Source organism: Sceloporus occidentalis, unplaced genomic scaffold, assembly GCF_023333645.1.
Source record: "Sceloporus occidentalis isolate IW3139 unplaced genomic scaffold, rSceOcc1.0.p SCAF_21, whole genome shotgun sequence".
Taxonomy (NCBI): Eukaryota; Metazoa; Chordata; class Lepidosauria; order Squamata; family Phrynosomatidae; genus Sceloporus; species Sceloporus occidentalis.
Window position 1 is genome coordinate 8,152,167 of NW_028317001.1, and position 22,506 is coordinate 8,174,672.

General features: G+C 45.3%; 2 protein-coding genes across 2 annotated transcripts in view; both read left to right on the forward strand.

Moving 5' to 3' along the window:
* The window catches only part of LOC149301532 (uncharacterized), a 247,346-nt gene that overhangs the window by 58,331 nt on the left and 166,509 nt on the right, over positions 1 to 22,506 (forward strand). The gene's annotated exons all lie outside the window — the stretch shown is intronic.
* Positions 14,995 to 16,861, forward strand: LOC149301534 (uncharacterized). Its single transcript, XM_089484034.1, has one exon. It carries the CDS (start codon positions 15,190 to 15,192, stop codon positions 16,747 to 16,749), a length of 1,560 nt encoding a protein of 519 aa, XP_089340160.1. The 5' UTR covers positions 14,995 to 15,189; the 3' UTR covers positions 16,750 to 16,861.

Below are 22,506 nucleotides of genomic sequence, written 5' to 3' on the forward strand. Positions count from 1 at the left end.
TCATTAATTTCCTGGGACAGTGCAAGGTCTTGGTTATAACCTTTAAAGCCCTCCATGCCTTGGGTCCATCTTACTTACGGGATCACCTTCTCCCATACAATCTGCCCTACACTTTGAGGTCCTCTAGTAAAAACTTATTGCAGCCAGCAATAACAAGGCTCTCTGCAGTTACACAAAGGACCTTCTCCCAAGTTATGGAACAGCCTCCAGAAGAGATCCGATATACCACCAGTCTTTAAGGCTTTAAAAAGCTCATCAAGACATATCTCTTTCCAGATTAGCATTCCAGCAATCTCTTATTAATTGAATTGTTCAGCAACTGCTCTAACTGCTTCTGCCCTATTTTTAATAATTGTTTTCATACTTGTTTAAGAATTTAATTCTATTTTATTGTGGATGGGAGGAATTGGGAGGGTTTTGGACACAACAATGACAAGTTGTTATTGTGTTTTACCAGTGCTTTTACTGTTAGCTGCTTTGATCTGTTTTTAGAAGCCTTTGAGGCACCTTTGTCACATGTGAGGGTTGCCTGGCAGGCGGAGTGCCCACACAGATGGCAACCCTTGCAAGTGATGAGGGTGCCGCAGCTGCAGCGCACCCACCAGACGCGGCGCATAACGGTGATGTTGCAGATGTGCCACCTCCAAACGGGGCGGCGCAACTGCAACGTACCCGTGCCATCGCTGGCTCTTTGGGGTGTGTCAGAGTTAGCACCCAGAATCCCAGACAATCAACCAGTCAGTTTGATTGATATAATCAACAGCACTTCATTGATAGATCCAGAATCAGACATGTGCCTCACTCAGCTTCTTAGCTGAGACTAACCACACCCCTCCCACAGACAAAGTAACAGAATTCCCCAAAGCCAAAATCCCCTCCCATGCAGAAACCCGCCAAGCGAAGCCCCTCCTGGTTCCCACAGAACTGAAAGCACATTCCCCGCTCAGAGAGCCAGGCCCTCAAGGCCACCCAATAAGACACCTGGCCCTGCTATGCACTAAACATCACTATCTACATTTCTAACTGCAACTAAAGCCCCATCATCCCCAACTACTATACTACAACACCAACCACTATCTGGTAGAATACTAACAGGATTCTAACAGTCAGCCCCCCTGAAAAGAAAACCCTCTCCCCCCCCCCCCCCCAATGACAGACGCACAGGAAAGTAAGAAATCAAGTCACAGAGGAAAGAGAAGGCTTGTCAGGGTACTGTGCATGAAAACGAGACACCAAATCAGGCGCATTAACATGAGCAACAGAAACCCATTCATCATGATCAACAGGAAAATGCTTCCAGCGTATAAGATACTGGAGTTTGCCCTTATGCACTCTAGAGTCCAGAACTTTAGCAACTTCAAAATGTTGTTGCCCATCAATCATCATAGGCAAAGGTTGAGAATCAGTAGTCTTCCAACGACCCGTGCTCTGATCTGGCTTCAACAACCTAAAATGAAAAACGGGGTGAAGATGACGGTAGGACTTGGGAAGAATGAGCTCAGCAGTGACATCATTTACCAGTCTCTTAACAGGAAAAGGCCCAATGAATTTGGGACCCAACTTCTTAGAGGGAAACCTGGACTTTAAATTCTTAGTGGACAGGTACACCATGTCCCCAGGCTTAATGTCCCAACCGTCTGACCTTTTCCTGTCCGCATATTTTTTGTATTGACGCTTGGCGTCTTGCAATGCCTTAGTAATCATAGGCCAGGCCCCCTTGACTTTCTCAGACCATTGAGTCACTGAAACAGGGTCAGACTTTTCAGCAGGCAATGCAGGCAGCAGCTTTGGCTCAAACCCATAGTTAATCAAAAAAGGAGATTGTCCAGTACTTCTATGAACAGCACTGTTAAAAGCCACCTCAGCATGAGGGAGTAAGTCATACCAATCGTCCTGCAGGTAATTAGTGTAAGACCGAAGGTACCTCTCAAGCGCCATGTTCGTTTTCTCACATTGTCCATCAGTCTCGGGGTGATAGGCTGTGCTAAGCGCTAACTGAACCCCCAATTTCTTCTGTAACACCCTCCAAAACTTAGAGGTGAAGGTACTGCCTCTATCTGAGATTATTCTATCCGGCAAACCGTGATATTTGTATATATGGGAAATAAACAGGTCAGCTAGTTTAGAAGCCGAGGGCATCCCTTTACAAGCCACATAATGCGTCTGTTTAGAAAATAAGTCCACCACCACCCAAATGGTGTCTCTGCCCTTACTTGGTGGCAAATCAGTTATAAAGTCCATAGCAATGTGTTTCCATAGTGTATCAGGCGTGGGCAAAGGGTGAAGTAAACCTCTAGGCTTGCCCACCACAGGCTTGGCCCTAGCACAAACAGGGCAACTCTTTACATAAGCTTCAACATCAGCACGCACACCCTCCCACCAATAGGTGTTGCGCAGCTTGTGCCAAGTTTTTAGATAACCCCAATGTCCAGCAGCTTTAGAATTATGGCACAGCTTCAAAATGTCTTCTCTCATGGAAGCTGGGACATAGACCTTAGAACCTTTCACCCACAGGCCCTGAGCATTACGAGACAATAAGTCCTTGTGGTGCAGTAGCCAGTCATCGGCATCTGCCACCTGCTGGATTCGTAGCAGCATGTCATCCAACTGAACATCAGACTTAGCCTGTGTAGGAGGAGAAATCAAAGCTTTGGCTTTGCTGTGAGTAATCACAGCCAAGCCCAACTGTTCAGGGGAAAAGATAGTTTCCAGTGGGATTGCATCCTTCCCCTCATGTTGTGGCAATCTAGACAGTGCATCAGCCAAAATGTTTTGGCGCCCAGGGAAGAATTTTAGCTTGAACTTGTATTTATAAAAGTCCTTGGCCCACCTCCTCTGTTTGGGGGTCAGTTTTCGAGGAGTTTGCAATGCCTCCAGGTTCCTGTGGTCAGTCCACACCTCGAAAGGTTGTGGAGCCCCCTCTAAGAATTGTCGCCAACTTCCTAAGGCGTGTTTAATGGCATAGGCCTCCTTCTCCCAACAAGGCCAAGTTATTTCAGCCTTCTGGAACCTCCTAGACAGGTAAGCACATGGCCTAAGTTTGTCCTCATTGTCCCTTTGCAACAATACAGCGCCCATGGCAAAGTCACTGGCATCTACTTGTACAACAAAAGGTTTATCTGGGTCTGGGTGAAGCAAAATGGGTTCAGTACTGAACAACAGCTTTAACTGGTCAAAGGCCCGCTGGCACTCCTCAGACCACAGAATTGGAGTAGAAGGTTTGGGCACTTTGCCTCCTTTTGGCACCACCTCCCCCCCTTTCTTCTCCAAAGACTTAGTTTTAAGCAGGTCAGTTATGGGCAAGGCAATTTTGGCAAAATCAGGAATGAATTGTCTGTAAAAGTTGGCAAAGCCCAAAAACTTTTGAACATCTTTGCGGTTCCTTGGTGGCGCCCAATCTAATACAGCTTGCACTTTAGCATTTCTATGCCCTGGTTAGAAACTCTATACCCCAAAAAGTCCAGTCTTTCTGTGTGGAAATGACATTTAGACAGTTTTACATACAGTTGATTATCCAAAAGTCTCTTAAGTACCTCTCGGACCAACTTAATGTGGCTATCCAAGTCTTTGGAGTAAATAAGCACATCATCCAGATATACTAGGACCCCCTCGAACAATAGGTCATGTAGTACCTCGTTAATATGCCTCATGAAAATCCCAGGGGCCCCCGATAAACCAAAAGGAAGAACCAGGTACTCAAATGCCCCCAAGGGGCAATTAAATGCAGTCTTGTATTCATCCCCCTCTTTGATGCGAACACGGTAGTAAGCATCCCTCAAATCCAGCTTGGTAAAAATCTTGCCTGTGACCAACCGTCCCAGCATGTCTTTCATCAAAGGCAAGGGGTATTTGTTGGTACTACAAATCCCATTCAAGTTACGATAGTCTGTGACCAACTGTAAAGAGCCATCCTTCTTTTCCCTGAAAAAGACAGGGGCAGCAAACGTCGAAGTGGATGGCCTAATGAACCCCCGGGCCAAGTTCTTCTCAATAAACTCCTTTAAGGTGGTAAGTTCCCTTGGGGTCATCGAGTACAACTTAGGCTTAGGCAGCGGCGCCCCCGGCTCTATTTCAATGGCGCAATCCGTCTCTCTATGTGGAGGCAGCACATCACACTCCTTAGCTTCAAAAACCCCCTGCAAATCTTGATAGCACTGAGGGAAGGAAACTGCTCCCTCCCCAACACAGTCTATTATTCCATCTCCTTGTACAGTCTCTAAATGGGCAGCCACCTCCTTTGGAGTCAATCCCGGGCGTGGCACCGGCGGGAGGAGAGGAGGAAGCACAATAGCCTGGTCAAGGCAATGCTCTCTGCAGACTGGATCATCAAAAAATAATTGTCTGTCCCTCCATCTTAAAGAGGGGTTGTGGTGATGCAACCAGTCAATTCCCAGCATCAAATGGTAGTTGTAGGTGGGCCCCACCACCAGTTGGAGTTGTTCCCAATGGTCTGCCACCCCAAGCCACACAGGGGCGGTTTTCCTCTCAGCTGCTTGCCCACCCATCAAAGACCCATCCATCTGCGTGAAGGGTATGGGCTCCTGCAAGGGGTGAGTTGCAATGTCCAAACTGCTGACCACAGCAGGGTTTATTAAGCACCTGGTGCACCCACAGTCAATGGCCGCAATTAGTTGCATGGCCTTTTTCTTTGGCCCCACCATCAAAGTCACAGTCAATGAAAATAGGGGGACACCCCCACTCACCATTCGCATGCGGCTCTCAGTTCCATCAGCCCGCCTTTCGCCGCTTTCTAAGGCAGGCTCTGGTAGTTTAAAGGCCCCTCCTCAGGCTCCGAACTTCCACTGTCTGTCCAGACTTCTGATTCCCCTTCCTCTGCTGCTTGCAGGCTGCGATCAGCTGGGGTCTTCTTCTCTGGCTTGCCTTTTCCCCCTTTTGCCGCTTTGCCAGGGGGGGTCTGCGGGGGGTTGGGTTTCCTCTCTTGGCCTTTGTCAGGACAGGCTGCAATTAGGTGGCCTTTATTGCCACACTTCAGACACAGGCCCAGCCTGCGCCTTCTCTCCCACTCACTCTCCGCAGAGCTTCCTTGCCCTTTAGCTTTCGGTGCTGGGGCCCTGTTTCCCTTCCCTTTGGAATCTTTTACTCTCCTCTGAGACAGCATCTTGACCTCCTGCTGAATGGCCTCGGCCTCTCCAGCCAATCTAATCCACTCCATCGCGGTGGGGGGGTTGCCTCTGGTGAGAGCCCATCTCACAATCTCAAGACGCAGTCCCTCTTTAAAATACTGAATCTTCATGCCCTCTGTGCAGTCAGGCACTTGGGCCACTAATCTCCTGAACTCCATTGCATATTCAGACACCGACCTGGATCCCTGATCCAAAGCCTTAAGTTCAGCCAGGGCAATGCTAGCCCGAAAGGGATCTTCAAATCTGGCCCTTAGAGCTCTCATAAACTCCGCTAGGCTTCTCAGCTCAGCGGCCTGGCAGTCGTATAGCTGCACCAGCCAGTTCGCAGCCTCCCCCTTGAGGTGTCTAGCCACACACTTTACTTTGGCTGTCTCATTGGGGAAGGTGGGTCCCCACTCCTCCATGTGGTCTGCCACTTGCGATAGGAAGTAAGGCAGTGTATGGGGATCCCCATCAAACTTGACTCCCAGCCTCCTGGCTTGGGCCTCCTGCGCTCTGTCTTGGGGGGGTGCCGCCGGTGGGAGACCCTGGGGCAAAGCCTCTTCCTCCCCAGCTCCCGCGCCAGCTCCAGCCCCTGGGGGCAGCACTGCTGGGGCAGGGGCCGGTCCTGCACCTGCTCCTGCTCCCCCTCCTCCTTCACCCGTGAGCCATTGGAGGACCTCTAGGATCATGGCCAGGGTGCCCTGGACCCCCTCCATGTCCACCGTCAGCTGTTGTACCTGCGTTTCCAAGTCGTCTTCTTCCCCAGGAGGCAGTTGCAGCGGCTGCGTGAAGCCTGTGTTCCAGTCCGACCAGCGTGCAGCACGCCTTCGCTCCTTCGTTCGGGGTGGCGCCACTGGCAGGCCAAACCACTGCCCAGGTGCCAGTGGGGTCTGCGGCAACTGCTGCCTCACCGTCCTTGGCACGGCCCCGGTTCCTCGGGCCTCCGTCTGAGTGTCCTCCACGGCCTCGGTCATTTGGCTTTCCTTGGAGGATGCAGTTTCCTCCTTGGCCTCCTGGTCCGTCATGGTTATTGCAGAAGTTGGTGTAAGGAGTCTCAGCTAACTGTCCGAGTTAGCACCCAGAATCCCAGACAATCAACCAGTCAGTTTGATTGATATAATCAACAGCACTTTATTGATAGATCCAGAATCAGACATGTGCCTCACTCAGCTTCTTAGCTGAGACTAACCACACCCCTCCCACAGACAAAGTAACAGAATTCCCCAAAGCCAAAATCCCCTCCCATGCAGAAACCCGCCAAGCGAAGCCCCTCCTGGTTCCCACAGAACTGAAAGCACATTCCCCGCTCAGAGAGCCAGGCCCTCAAGGCCACCCGATAAGACACCTGGCCCTGCTATGCACTAAACATCACTATCTACATTTCTAACTGCAACTAAAGCCCCATCATCCCCAACTACTATACTACAACACCAACCACTATCTGGTAGAATACTAACAGGATTCTAACAGTGTGACAGAAGTGCACCGCAAAAAGGAGCCGCTTCCGTGCGCTCCTTTTTTGCTCTGCAACAGCGCTGCTCAATTTGGTTGTTGCGGCGGTTCTGCAGAGGAAAGAGTGACGCCAGGGACGCACCTCTTTCAGGCGGCCTGTGCCCCGCCTTAGTATGTTTCACAAGTTTTGTTGCTGGTAAATATTTGTATTTGTCAAGTCTCTTCATTGTATCTGTGTTATTGTTGTTGGTCCTATGTGGGTTTTTTTCTTTTAGCACCAAAGTTAAAAAAAATGTAGTATCCTGGAATCTAGAAAGCATATCCAGGAGAAGGTGTTTTGGCCACACTGTAAACAATAACATCCAAAATGCACAAAACAGTGGTGCCTTTCTCCCGTTTGATTTTTAACACTTTTGATCATAGAACTGTAGAGTTGGAAGAGACCGCAGGGGCCATCCAGTCCAACCCCATTCTGCCATGCAGGAACTTTCAATCAAAGCATCCCTGACAGATGGCCATCCAACCTCTGTTTAAAGACCTCCAAGGAGGAAGACTCCACTAAAATCTCTGAGGGAGTTTGCTCCACTGTCGAACAGCCCTTACTGTCAGAAAGTCCCTCCTAATGTTGAACTGGAATCTCTTTTCTTTTGCATTCATCCATTGCTCCGGGTCCTAGTCTCTGGAGCAGCAGAAAACAAGCTTGCTCCCTCCTCAATATGACATCCCTTCAAGTATTTAAACAGGGCTATCATATCACCTCTTAACTTTCTCTTCCCCAGGCTAAACATCCCAAGCTCCCTAAGGCCTTCCTCATAGGGTTTCATGGTTTCCAGACCCTTCACCATTTTAGTCGCCCTCCTGATAAAAATCTGATAAAGAAGACCCTCTATTTTTTCATGATGATGATGATGGACCTCTCTATCTACAGATTTCTTTACCCATGGATTGAACCATCCAAAGCTTGAAAACATAGAAACACAATGTAAATTCCAAGAGCAACTCTTGTTTTTGCCATTTTATATAACAGACGTTGCTTTTGTTGTTGTTGTTGTTATTGCGTGTCTACAAGTCATTTTGAATTTATGGTGACCCTAAGGCAGACCTATCACAGGGTTTCCTTGGCAAATGTCTTCAGAATAGCTTTCCCATTGCCTTTCCCTGAGGCTGAGAGAGTGTCCTCCAATGGGCTTCCATGGGATTCCCAATCTGATCTGCAGAGTCATAGTTCAGCTATGCTCAAACCACACACTGGCTCCTATATTATGGACACCATTTCACTGGACCATTTCATTTCATGGACTAGGCCCAGCTTTCTCATCCATGGAAATCATTTTGCAAGCCCCCTTCTCCTCCTCCATTTCCAGGCCCAGCTCCTTCTGAATGCCCCCCAACTCTCCCAGTTTGTCAGGGACCCTCCCCTGGTTCATCCTCTGCCCTCCCATCTTTTCAGATGCTCTTCAAATGCTACAGTTTCCTCCTCCTCCTGCCATTTCTCCCCTTCTCTTGAGCTCACTGCCATTGCTGCAAACTGAGTCCAAAGGGCAAAAGGAGTCTGCCCTCCATGAAGACAGCGAAGGAGAAAGGAGAAGAGGGGCCCTTCCCAGAGGCTCAGGCAAAAGCAAACAGCTGCAGCCTCTCCTAGTTTGCCTCTCCTTCCTCAGAAATAACCTTGTAATCTTGATCATACTCTGAGGTTCCATGGTCCCAGCGTCCCTTTGATTCTCTGGGATCCCCCCCCCAAAAAAAAATCTCATGGCCCCACAGAGTCTCCCAAGAAAGGAGAGGACTAGACACACAAAGAGACACACTTCCTTCCTTTTGGCCCAAGGAGCCAGGCCTCCTTCTCTTTCTGGAGCCTCAGGGAGAGAAAGCGATACCTCTGTTCAACTAGGGCCTAAGAGAAGGTTCTGGAACATTCTCCATAGTCACAAACAGCACAAAATGGCCCCCAGAACACAAAATGGCCCCCAGAACACAAAATGGCTGCCTCTGTCTGAGCGCTTGGCAGTTGGAGGCCTTCAGAGGAGAGAGAAAGACTGGAGGAAGAGTGGAAGGGGGTCCTGGAGGGAGGGGGCCTTGGGAGATATTGTCAGAACCTGTTATTGAGATCAGTTATAATGCTGTATATATTCAGTTCATATATAATCACTTCATGTATGTCTTGAGATATCTGATCTATATTGTTCTGTTAGCTAAGATGGTGGGGGGTGGGGAGTGGAGAGTATATGGGTAGAATATTAAAGTTGGTGTTAGTTTCTAAGTGGGGCCCTATTAACTCCTTTGGAGTGTTGTTTTAGACAAGTAGCTGGCAATGTTGCAAATGCCTTGAGTGAGGCTGGGTTGTGATGGGGACCTGGCTAAGTGTGTCTGGGGTGGGGAACTAGCAGGGGGAGAAAGGAGGGGGCGTTTTTGTATGTACAACGCTGTGTAAATTTACAGAGCTTTATAAATAAAGGTTAATAGTAATAATAATAATAATTTTAAAAGTGTACATTTTTCTCTGAAGCCTCAGACTCTCCAAAGAAGTGTTACAGATCACTACTGCAATGCTCTTACAATAGACTTTCTACTTTTGGTATACGTTTGATTGTGGGCCATTGATCAGAGGATTCCAAACCTCACAGATATAGAGCCTTCCTGAGATATTCGGTGTTCGCTTCCTAACAAAGGGGTTTTGGCCTCATAAATGATTTGGGTCAAAAGAGGAGGGGTCTCTAATAGGAGGGCCACTGAGACGACGATTGTCCCCTAAACTACGCCAAAAGTAGCTCCTTTGGGAGGTTTTAAAATCAAGTGAATGTACATGAACTGAAAAGATATAACCTTATAACTGATCTTAATAACAGGTTCTGACTCCTAGTGAGACATCAGAGAGTAGTAGTAGCCTTTTCTCTTGCCAATGGGATTTAGAGTGTATTCCCTGGACTGGATCTCCCAGCATCCACATGGCCAGAGAGAGGAGGGTCCTGCCCTGCATAGGGTTGCCATTTCATGGGTCTTAGGCTCTGGGAATGTGTGCCTTTGGCCAGTGTCTGTGTGGCTGGGGCTCCAGGGTCCCTCAGTCCCTCCTGCCTTCTTCCATATTAACTGCAGGGGGAGCCTGTGAGGGTGGGGCAGGGGGTGGGGTCTTCCAGCTCCTTTGCCCTCATTGGCCAGACTGAAGAAGGGGCGGAGCTTCTGCCTCTCTATTTAGCTCTGTGCGCGGAAGAGAGAGTGAGGAGCAGAGAGTGAGAAGGGGACAGAGAGAGAGGAAAGGAAGGAGAGAGATAAAGACAAGGAGGGAAGGAAGGAGGGGAGAGGAGAGGAGAGGAAAGGAAAGGAGAGGGGAGGGGAGGGACAAGGCCTGGAAGAGGTAGGCTTCACTGCTGTGCTGAGGCCTCCAACTGCCAAGTGCTGAGGTGGTGGCCATTTTGTGTCTTGGTGGCCATTTTGTGTCTTGGTGGCCATTTTGTGTCTTAGTGGCCATTTTGTGCTGCTTGTGACTGTGGGGAATAAAGTTCCGGAACCTTCTCTGAGCCTCAGTTGAACAGAGGCGTCTCTTTCTCTCCTGAGGCTCCAGAGTCAGAAGGAGGCCAGGCTCCTTTGGCCAAAAGGGAGGAAGTGTGTCTCTTTGTGTGTCTTTTGTGTCTCTTTTCTGAGAGGGTTTTCTTATTACACAGCTCTGCTCCTTCTGGGGAACATGGGTTTTAAAAGGGATCAGAAATGGGGAGAATAGTTTTAATACAAGCATTATTCTTATTCTTCACAAACATTGGGCTTTGGCTTCTAACAGGAGGCTAGTCCTCCAAAAAAGGCCAAAAGTGGCTCCTTTGGGAGGTTTTAAAAGTCTCCCCAGTTTCCTTATTAATAGACTTTCAGGCAAGAAGGAAGGAGACCAGACCATCTCATATTATTACCAAATAAACATAGAAACAAACAAGAACAACAAAAATAAGGATTAGACAGATAAGCACACTACTTATTTCTTTTAAAGGAAAACCGTTATTAAGAAGGTGAAAACAAGACTTGGATGCTTCTGCCCTTTTACAACCGACTCAGGCTGTATCTGCACTGCAGAAATAATCCAGTTCGAAACCACTTTAACTCTCCTGGCTCCATCCTTTGGAATCCTGGGATTTGTAGTCTGTTGTGGCACCAGAGCTCTCTGGCAGAGAAGGCTAAGTGTCCCAAAGGAAAAAGCCCAGGATTCCATAACACTGAGCAGTTAAAGTCGTGTCAAAGTGTCTTATTTCTGCAGTGTGGACGCAGCCTTCTTGGGAAAGGGGCTGATGATGGGGGAAAGCACTGGGGAACTCTGGAGGTTTCAGCAGATGATTTATTTATGTATTTATGATGCCCTCATTTCACATCTAGCTACAGGGACATAACCAGGGCCCTCTCCAATTCCCCATCCCCTCATCCTTCACCACTCTAATAAGGCATGGAGTATCTGTTGTGTAGGGGATCTGCAGTGAATCTATGCTAGGTCCAGGGGGCTTTGTTTGAAGCAGAGGGAGGAAGGGGATGCCCACCTCTGCATTGGCCCAAAGGAGGCATATGTCACTTGCGTGTGTCACCGGGAGGATGCTGTTATCTTTATTCCACATTATTTCCTGTTCTAGATCAGAGTCTGATTTGCAAATACCGTATTGTTTTTATCCATTAGAAAGAGCTTTCTTAATTGTCTGTCAAAGAACCATGAAAGATCATAACCCTGATCATTAGGATCTTCTCATGTCTTTATTCTATAACCAGTTCTATTTATTTGGATTAATTCTTTATAGGAGATCCAATTTGCGTCCTTTTATGAATCTCTGGTCTCTTTTCTCAGGAACTTCATCTCGGCCCCCTTGGACACAGTTTTGGGGCACCTTTTGCTGGAAGTGACCCAAGTGCAAGACCACCAGGACCCCTGCGCAACTGATGGCCGACACAGAGGCCAAACGGAGGGAGTTGGGCTCCAAGACAAAGAGGATGCAAACCTACAAGAACTCCTTGGTGAGTCGAGGTTCTTGACTATTAGTTCCATCTGTGTCACTGCTGGGCCAGTTCATGAAAGCAAGCGGAGAACATACTCTCCCTATTTAGCAGAGACAGTGCTGGTTAATCCTCTATCAGGACTGTCACTTTTTCAGGGGCTTTTAAAAATGTCCCGGTTGCTCTCTCCTCTTCCCACTTTCCCCCTTCTCAGCTCACTTCTATTCCTGAGTGTCATTCAGTTTGCACCCCATCAACTCAAAAGTGGGGAGAGGAGATGAAAGAAGGAGACAGGATATGGCCCTTCCCAGGAGACTGAGGCAAAAGTAAACTGCTGTGCCCTTCCTAGCTTGTGTGATCTTTCTCATAATCAACTTTGGCCATCTTCACCGCCTTCTGGGTTCCTTGTCCACATGTGCCCTGCTTTTCCAATCTGTCAAATATTGGGCGCTATGGGAGAACATCTCTGGATCTAAATATGGGGTGGGTCCAGTGGCCCTCAAGCCCACAGTGCTCCCCAGAAATGTTTTTTAATAATGACATTTGGTTCTAAAATGTGGCAAGAAATGTCTAAATGCACTATAATTCTTTGGTGGCCAAATTTACTGTATGTGTTGGGATAGTGAGTATCATAATCCATCGTCTATATCCCACCCATGGCCTAAATTATATTGTTTATTATATTGTATATTATATTGAAAGGATTCAAGACAAACTGGATCTCGAAGGCAGGAGTTTGTTTTTCTTGCTGACAGAATTTAAAGTTTATTTCCTGTACTGAATTGTGAAGTGATGAAATAATATTTGGATGCACCATGTGTTTTCCTCCCCTTTTGCTTAGTCACTCTCTGGATGAGGGCTATTTTCTGTTGCAGGTGACCTTTGCGGATGTGGCTGTATATTTTACCGAGGACGAATGGAAACTCTTGACGAAGAAGCAGCGGCTTATGTACAATTATATAATGATGGAGACTTATGAGAATGTGGCTTCAGTGGGTAAGGAACCAGAATCCACTAGCATTATAGAATCATAGAGTTGGAATAGACCACAAGGGCCATACAGTTCAACCCCCTTCTGCCATGCAGGAATACACATTCCAAGCACCATCCAGCCTCTGTTTAAAGGCCTCCAAAGAAGAGGACTGCACCAAACTCTAAGGGAGTATATTCCACTGTGGAAGAGCTCTTACTGTCCCAAAGTTCCTCCTAATGTTCAGGGGGAACCTCTTTTCCTGTGGCTTGCATCCATTGTGATGTCTCCTTTTCTCTGTAGCAGCAGAAAGCAAGCTTGCTCCGTCTTCAATACAACCCTTTCCAATATTTAAACATGGATATTATATCCACTCTTAAATTTCTTTTCTCCAGGGTAAACATACCCAGCTCTCTAAGCTGCTCCTCATAGCACTTGATGGTTTCCAGATCCTTCACCATTTTGGTTGCCCTCATCTGGGCATGTTCTAACTGAATTGTGGAGCTCAGAATTATTCCAAGTGAGGATTATTCCAAGTGAGGCCTGACCAAAGCAGAATAGAGTGGCACTATTACTTCCCTTGATCTAGAAACTATACTCATATTAATGCAGCCTAGAATCACATTGGCCTTAAGGAGTCCTAGATCCCTCTCAAGCGCAGTTTAATTGTGATAGCAACATCCTGTAGAATATCTGAATTTGTAGTTTAGTGAAGCACTATTGGAGAGACAACAAAGGAGAGGAGCCTTCGGGATTGGGAGGCAGCCATGAACTTGACAGATTTTAAGAACTGGTTTGAGAGAACTTCTGAAAATTGGATCAAATCCTTGTTTGTAGATATTTTTAGGGGTTCCATTTACCAATTATGAGTAAAATCTATGAAGGGAGGAAAGGGGGACACAAACCTGCTTGTCTTCTAATGTTTCTTTTCCTACCTGAGCTTGCTTAGTTCCTTGGTTGATTCCAGAGGCCCTTTGTTACCCAAAATGCTGGAGTCTGGGAAGGATACTCCCAAGTGCTACGCTTTTAGTGGAATGGGGTACTCAGCTGAAAGTAGACATATAGTTTGGTTGGGGCAAAAGCAACCTTGGGATTCAGTTCAACTATACCAGGCCCGGAAGCACAGAGAACTCCAAAGGCTTTTGAAATAGGTTTTTATGTTTTATTTAGGGGAAAAGCAATATATACACATATACACGCATATAAAGATATAGGTGTTCACACACACACGCAAAGACTAGTAACAAAGGTGGGAGTGGTTAACAGTGTGAACCTTTGCTAATGGTAAAACTTGACCTAGGTGGATTTTGATTGGAATTGTTCAGGGTCCAGAATGGTGAGAGAAGTCAGTAAGTTCCATGGCAAGTGGGGTTGTTGAGTGCATTGAGGTGCTTAGCCATGTAAACCGACAGACTCTCTGTCTGTAATTGGACTGATGTCGAAGAACGGCCAGTCAGGGCAGATATTTATACTGTAATTGTTTCTTGGGGTCAGAAACCGAGTGTTCAAAAAGGTTTATAATAATAATTAATAACTTGTTTTATTTATATACCGCTATTCCAAAGATCATAGCGGTGAACAGCAAGTAAGCTAATTAGCAAGTAAGCTAATTTGCCCCCAACAGTCTGGGTACTCATTTTAGCGACCTCGGAAGGATGCAAGCCTGAGTCGAGCTTGGGCCCTTTTGCTGGTCTTGAACTCGCAACCTTGTGGTTTTGAGTGAATGGCTGCAGTACAGGCATTTAACCACTGCGCCACCAGGGCTCCTTTATATCAATTTAGAAAGATTCCTGGGGGAGAGAATGGTTTGAATCCAAATTAAATTCAATGGGTGCTTGGTGGAAATATCTCAGACAAAAAGGATTAGCACACTGGCTCTTGGTCCTTCTTGGCTCTGAATTCCTATTGCGTTCACAAGCCAATATACAGCGCAATCTGAGGGTGACACTTCCAGATGCAGCTCAAGAATAACATAGCAGAGTATGGAAACAAATATCCAGATATAGATATTGGCAATTCACTGACCACTTTTCAATTAAAAATAAATCAGAAACACAATTGGTTTCATACAAATAATAATACAAATATTTGCAAGCTCTCTTCTCTGACTTCCATCAACTTCACCTTTTCTTGTACACACAACTCCAATCTAATCCACACCAATCAGCTGTATACTGTATTGTTTGTGAGTTATCTCCTAGTGCCAAACACCATGGAGGGACCCCTGCAGTTAGCTTCTTACTCAGGACTCTATGGCACTCTCACAGGATATTATGCCACCTGTCAATCAAAGTATTTTTGCACGTTTTTAATGGAATATTTTTTCCAACAGTCCTTTGACTATCTGCTTCCACTGATTCCCTCAAGGCAGTCCCCATACGGTCTCTTCTTTGGTAGCTCTGATGAGTAAGGATACAATCATTATATGGATTTGGGGGCATCCAGAACAGGGTCATGCCCAGGTCACTCACACCAACTTTATTAATCTAATTTGAAATAGGCAGGGGTGAACGTGGGGCTAAATCTTGGGGTAACATCTTCCTCTCTTAATGCTGAGATTAGTCTTGTCTGTCATTTTCCTTGTTTACAGAATCACTTGTCAGTCATGAGAGAATCCACACAAGAAAGAAGTCACATAAATGTCAGCATTGTGGGGGAAAATTTGCTTACAAGTCAATCTTAGTCATGCATCAGAGACTCCACACAGGAGAGAAGCCATACAAATGCCAGCATTGTGGGAAATGTTTTTCTACAAAGTCACACCTAGTGAGACGTCAGAGAGTCCACACAGGAGTGAAGGCATACAAGTGCCAGTATTGTTGGAAATGTTTTTCATTGAAGGGAGACTTAGTGAGACATCAGAGAGTCCACACAGGAGAGAAGCCACACACATGCCAGCATTGTGCGAAATTTTTTTATTTGAAGTCAATCCTAGGGTCACATCAAAGAGTCCACACAGGAGAGAAGCCATACAAATGCCAGCATTGTGGGAAAGGTTTTTGTCGGAAGTCAAACCTCGTGACGCATCAGAGAGTCCACACAGGAGAGAAGCCATACAAATGCCACCATTGTGCGAAATCTTTTTATTTGAAGTCAATCCTAGGGTCACATCAAAGAGTCCACACAGGAGAGAAGCCATACAAATGCCAGCATTGTGGGAAATGTTTTTATTTGAAGTCAATCCTAGTGTCACATCAAAGAATCCACACAGGAGAGAAGCCATACAAATGCCAGCATTGTGGGAAATCTTTTTCTTCAAAGTCATACCTATTGGCACATCAGAGAGTCCACACAGGAGAGAAGCCACACAAATGCCAGCATTGTGGGAAAGGTTTTTCTTGGAAGTCAAACCTAGTGACGCATCAGAAAGTCCACACAGGAGAGAAGCCATACAAATGCCAGCATTGTGCGAAATCTTTTTATTTGAAGTCAATCCTAGGGTCACATCAAAGAGTCCACACAGGAGAGAAGCCATACAAATGCCAGCATTGTGGGAAATGTTTTTCTACAAAGTCACACCTAGTGATACATCAGAGAGTCCACACAGGAGAGAAGCCACACAAATGCCAGCATTGTGGGAAATGTTTTTTTCAGAAGTCAAGCCTTCTGACACATCAGAGAGTCCACACAGGAGCGAAGCCATACAAATGCCAGCATTGTGGGAAATGTTTTTTTCAGAAGTCAAGCCTTCTGACACATCAGAGAGTCCACACAGGAGCGAAGCCATACAAATGCCAGCATTGTGGGAAATGTTTCTCTCAGAAGTCAAACCTAGTGAGGCATCAGAGAGTCCACACAAGAGAGAAGCCATACAAATGCCAGCATTGTGGGAAAGGTTTTTCTTCGAAGTCAGACCTAGTGATCCATCAGAGAATCCACACAGGAGAGAAGCCATACAAATGCCAGCATTGTGGGAAATGTTTTTCTACAAAGTCACACCTAGTGAGGCATCAGAGAGTCCACACAGGAGAGAAGCCATACAAATGCCAGCATTGTGGGAAATGTTTTTATTTGAGGTCAATCCTAGTGTCACATCAGAGAATCCACACAGGAGAGAAACCATACAAATGCCAGCATTGTGGGAAATGTTTTTCTCGGAAGTCAATCCTAGTGTTACATCAAAGAGTCCACACAAGAGAGAAGCCATACAAATGCCAGCATTGTGGGAAAGGTTTTTATTTGAAGTCAATCCTAGTGTCACATCAGAGAGGCCATACAGGAGAGAAGCCACACAAATCCCAATAGTGAACTAACATTATTATTGTCAATAATGAATACAAAAAAATATGTTTTCAATCCAGTGGTGCTAAGAAAAGGCCCTTGTGATTTTGTTTGTAAGCTTTGTCTGTTGATATGTCTGTTTGTGTTTTAAAGTTGTATTTTGTTATTTTTAGGTTTTAATTGCTAATAGTATAGTTAATTACTTTAGTTTGTAACTTTGAGTGGGGATTGTGGGTCAGGGTATAGGTTAGGTAGATGGGGGGTGGGATTTGTTAGAGCTGTCTAAAATAGTTATGGGAATTATAGCTTTGCAATGTGTTGGATGTTGGCTGAAGAAAGTTGGGGGCAGGTATTGACAGAAAGGGCTAGTTTGTGGGAATGGCAAAGGGGGCCTTGTTTCCTGTGGGGCATAGACTGAGGGAATTGGAGGTGGGGGCTCGGTTTGGAAGAGGGGGGAGTTTTAGGTGTTGGGGTTTCAATATATTCTTTGGATTCAGGAGGGTAGTTCTAGTTTAAACACTGAATTCCTTCTATGTATTCTCAATAAAGTTCTTTGCTGTTTCAACACACTGGACTCTTTGATGCACAGAAGTTCTGAATTTGCCCAAAATTGACCCTTTCTTCTCTCCTTAGTCCTCAGCTCCATTCCCAGCCATAAGAACAGCAGAGGAAAATACATACACACAGAGACTAACTAGAGCCTTCCTTTCCTGCCTTTCCCTCCTGAGTCCAGCTCTGCATTTTGGGCTCCAAGATGTGGTCCATCTTATGGATAGGTATCCTGGCCAAAGCAAGATTGTCTTCATGGACCAAAGCGACGTCCTCTTACCAGCTCACTGACGGAGAACCCGGCTGGTAAGGCCTGATCCTAGGTGACTGAGCTATCATCACCCAGCCAGGTCTCCGTGAAACATCCCAGGTCAGCCTCTTCATCCAGTAGGAGATCATAGACTATGTGCGTTGTATTTTGGACTGACCTGGAGTTACACAAGAGCAGGGAAAGGTTCTGTGGTTGGTTTGGTATGCTCTCCAGCCCTTTTGGGATAGGAGGGTGAATGGAAGGGGAGATCAATATTTGTCAGGCTCCTAATTGCAGCCCCTCTTGCAACACAAGACAGTACTTTGAAAAAGGAACAGCTTGTATTGAAGAAGATACATGTAATAGAAGTGACTTTTTAATGTCAGGAATGAAAGAAAGTATAAACATAATATTTTTATAACCATATCAATTATCCCCACCCCATTAGGCTATAAAGATAATTCATTGGATAGCCCTTTCCTGCACAGTGTCCTCCCATCTGGGATTGTGGCAGCGTTTCTAAAAACAAGCTCTCATGTGCTTTATCTCAACCACTGCACCTCTGGCCTTGGACCACAGAACTCAGCCACACAACAGTTTTAATTAACATTATGGCTTAACTATATATATATATATATATATATATATATATATATATATAATGAAACCCCATCAATCCCAATCTAATATACCATATGAAAATATAATAAACCCATAACAACATAATACAATATAAAAATACCAATAACTCTCTATGTTCCTCCTCCTTTTACAGAGCAGTCTTTTAAACTCAAGCCTCTGTTAGAAGGATAATTCCCACACATTCCAATGCTAGCAAACAATCACATTCTTTAGCCATGATCTCCCTACCTCTTTCTAGTATCTTCTATTAAAGCACATATTAAAACATATTATTTTAACCCACCATAAATCCTATCTATCTTAACTCTGTTCTAAACCTAAACCTATAATTCTTATGGCATGAATCCCTAAATGAATAAATGCATGAATAAAGGTATTAATGACATATTGTGACTTCAGGCTGGTGCTCCTTACCTGAATGAGACTGGCCCATTGCAACCTCAGGCTGATGCTTCTTGCCTGAAAATTGAGTCTGGCCCATTGCAACCTCAGGCTGATTCTCGTTGCCTGAGAGATTGAGACTGGCCCATTGTGACTTCAGTCTGATGCTCCTTGGATGAAGGATTGTGACTTCAGGGTGGTGCTCTTTACCTGAAGGATTGAGACTGGCCCATTGCAACCTCAGGCTGATGCTCCTTTCCTGAAGGATTGAAACTGGACCATTGTGATCTCAGCCTGAGGTTCCTTGCCTGAAGAATTGAGATGGTACTATTGTGACTTCAGGATGGAGCTCTTTACCTGAAAGATTCAGACTGGTCCAATTTGAACTCAGGCTCATTATGACTTCACGCTGATGCTCCTTGCCTGAAAAACTGAGACTGGCCCATTGCAACCTCAGGCTGATACTCCTTGCCTGAAAGATTGAGTTGGGAGAATTGTGACTTCAGACTGGTGCTGTATACCTGAAGTATTGGGACTGGCCCATTGCGTGTCAGAAACAGTGTATAAGGGTTCTGTCATAAAGAGTAAAAATATTAGGGTTTGGTTATTAAAGTAGGAGTTATAGTTGTAGTTCATAGTAGGTAGTGTAGAATCTTTGCCAGTTGAAGCAACCAATGAATTAAGCCTTCCCTATTCCAATAAGCTACTGCTCTTCCATATGAGCTGGATATTAGTGCAGAGTCCTTTCCTCTTGAGTTGCCCCCCCCAAAAAAAAAAAATGGAAAAGAGGCACAATCGTCACCTTCCTGAAAATGATCCCAGAAAACTGGAAGTTCAATGCCAAGCCCTGATGTACAGCCCCCCTGTTACCCATGCTGCTTTATATAAATTTTGGAATCAATGATAACCCTTGGATGACCCCTGGCCAGACTCCAAGCCTGTCCGCCATTACTGGCAAAGCGAGAGGACATGTACACCTCCCCTGAGGGGAGCAGCCACATTAACATCTTAGAAGGTCTGGGAAGTCGCATGAAGGGATTATCTTAAGCAAGGAAGAGTAAAAAGGTTTGCCTTCCCTGAAGCTATCACCCCCTCCTCAAGTCTGTTGTCCGAACAACTTAAGTCATTGATACTATCAGATTCAGACATCCAGGTGAAAAGAAAACAATTAAACACCTTTGTTTCGGCCAAGCCAGCCTCTTTGCCTCAGGCGAGATTTCGCCTATAAAAAGTCCCAACTTTTGCTGCTCAGCGCGCCATCCCAAAGGTCTACTTACTCCACGTCAGTTAGACCTCTGTTCTGGTAGCCGGCATTTCTGCTCAAACCCAGGTTGCGGAGCAGACTTGTCCCACTGTCCCACATCCCATTCGCTTCTCGGAGGAAGACTACATCTTGGTGAGTATACCATTAGCAAAGCCTAAAACATCTTTTCCATATTTCCAACCTACCTTCCTGAGCCTTGAATGTGTGTGTGTGAGTGTGTGCATTGAGTGTGTTCCCCCTTGTTTTCAATAGAGTAAACATTTAGTTATTGCAATCTGTCTCAGCTTCAGTTATTGGGATACCCTGGTCTCTTGGTATAAATATCGGGAGGGCGATCCTGGGAGGGACCGTCGTAGCAGGCCCCCTCTTGCAATATTTGAGCTAATAACAACAATAATAAAATTCCCCTAACGGACCCTTGGCTACACCCCTACTGCTCCATGTAAAAAGGACAAGGAAAACACACATGTTACAGTAGAAGATCCCAAATAAAACCTGATCCTTTCTAGCCCAGGTTTAGTTCCTGGGGACAGAGAGGGAAATCTGAGTTTGACGCGGGAGTCAGTGCATGTTGTGTGTGTCGATATAGGGCTAGATAGGAGACAGAAATTCATCTTCAGCATCCTTTCTCATAGTCACAACCAGTTGAATTGTAGCAACACCTCATTTATGCTAAAAGTGATGCTTCCGTAATTGACACTGTCCTTCAGATTCTTAGTGAAGAATACAGGATACTCAAAATAGGGCAGAGGTTTATTTGAATGTTTCTGTAAGGACAAGATACTTTCAGACCAAGAACTTTGTAGCAGAAGTAGCATAAATGATGATTATAATAGAGCTTTACAAAATACAGTAGCCCCTCCCAATTCACGGGGGATCCATTCCGGACCCCTCACGAAAATGATGACTCTCACATACTTGAGTCCCATAGAAAATAATGGGCTGCACACCCATGGCACCGGGAGGGGAGGCGTATGCAGGAGCACGCCGTTTTATTAATGGTCACCTGTCCTCCCACGAGGAGTGAGGTTGCGGATACCAAGTCCTCAAAAAGGGAGTGACAACTGTACAACAAAATGTGTGAAGGCTGCTTCTCCAAAAAAAAATTCCTATTTAGTTTTTGTTAATTAAGTCTTATCAAATAATAAACTTATAAACCATCAAAAACGTACTTTCAACTGCTCATATTTCTACACTTTCTCTCTAGTGGATACCTCTAAAGGTATAAATTCTGAGAAAAAAATGCTTTCCAAAGCCTTACATTACTATGCTTCTCTCCTGTGTGAATGCTATGGTGGCGAGTAAGGTTGGTACCTAAAGTAAAAGGCTTGGCATACTCCTGGCATTTGTATGGCTTCTCCCCTGTGTGGACTCTCTGATGCCTCAAAAGGGTTGACTTCTGAACAAAGCATTTCCCACACTGCTGACATTTGTGTGTTTTTCTCCACTGTGGACTTTCTGATGCCTGAAAAGCTTTGACTTAAAAGCAAAGCATTTCGCACACTGCTGGCATTTGTTTGATTTCTCCTGTTTCGATTCTCTGACGAGTTTCAAGTTCTTCTATAAAGAAGGGCAAAGACAGAGAAGAGTCATATCAGCATTAAGAGAGGAGAGACGCCTGGGATCTACTATGGAGCTAAGCAAAGGTCATCTAGGCAAAAAAACTGGAGAGATAAAGTAGTTTCTGTGTCCCCTTTCCTTCATATTAGTCACAGTTGCTAAATGGAACTCCTTAAAAAGTTGGAAAACAAGGACTTGAGCTGGTTCACACCAATTACTTGAACCAGTTGAACCAGTAAAATTTGGATTCTTCCATAAATGTTGATGTATAATTGGATTCTTCCATATTTGTTGTTGGAGAGATATGGAAGAATCCAAACTGAATGTAATTATATAGTTTATAGAAAGTGGTAGTGGTCTTATATATTTGGAAAAAGGGGTTGAGTGAAGTTTGTGGAACTGGATGGTGGGAAGGTTAATTCATTGAGTTTGTGGAGCTGGCTAACGGAAGGGTTAATTCCTGGAGTGAACATAATGTGGAGGGAAAGGAATGGGAACCATAGCAAGCACCCAAGCCTCACTCGCCCACATGCCCCCTCCTCACCCCCCACCCCTGATGCGAAAGCTGAGAAGGTGAAAGGGTTGGTTGGAGATAAGTTTAATGTATGTTAACTTGGTGAGATTGCTTGACTGGGTTTATTGGGACCTTGTTTGGTTTAATTTAAGGTTGCAAAATGGTGGGAGCAGATGGGAATTATCTCACTGTTGTGGGGAGGTTTGGTGGGAACTTGCTGGCCATTCAGTGGTTCTCAAAACAACATATTTGGGGGGAGATTTTGGATGATGAGGTAATTAACTTGTCAATTATATTTTTAGCAGGAATAAAATACCCAATAGGTCTTGTTGTGGGGTGGGATGTTAATTGGGGATATAAAATGGTCAAATTTTTATCGTTAGCTAGATCTGACTATAACGTCATGAACTGTGCCTTTTATGCAATCTCTTACTTTCAATAAAATTTTTAGTTTAGATTCCTGTTCTGAAATTTGACTTTGTTGATGAAGACTTTGTTAGACTTGTTTCTGACAATCATCAACCGAGCCAAAACACGTGTAAAAGGAGTGTCAAGTAGTAGATACTCTAAGGAGGTATTTATTACAGCTAACAAAATATAACTAAAATATAAGTCATGCAA

What these genes read in the sequence shown, in the direction of transcription:
- LOC149301534 (XM_089484034.1), top strand. Translation starts at nt 15,190, where the DNA reads ATGCATCAGAGACTCCACACAGGAGAGAAGCCATACAAATGCCAGCAT.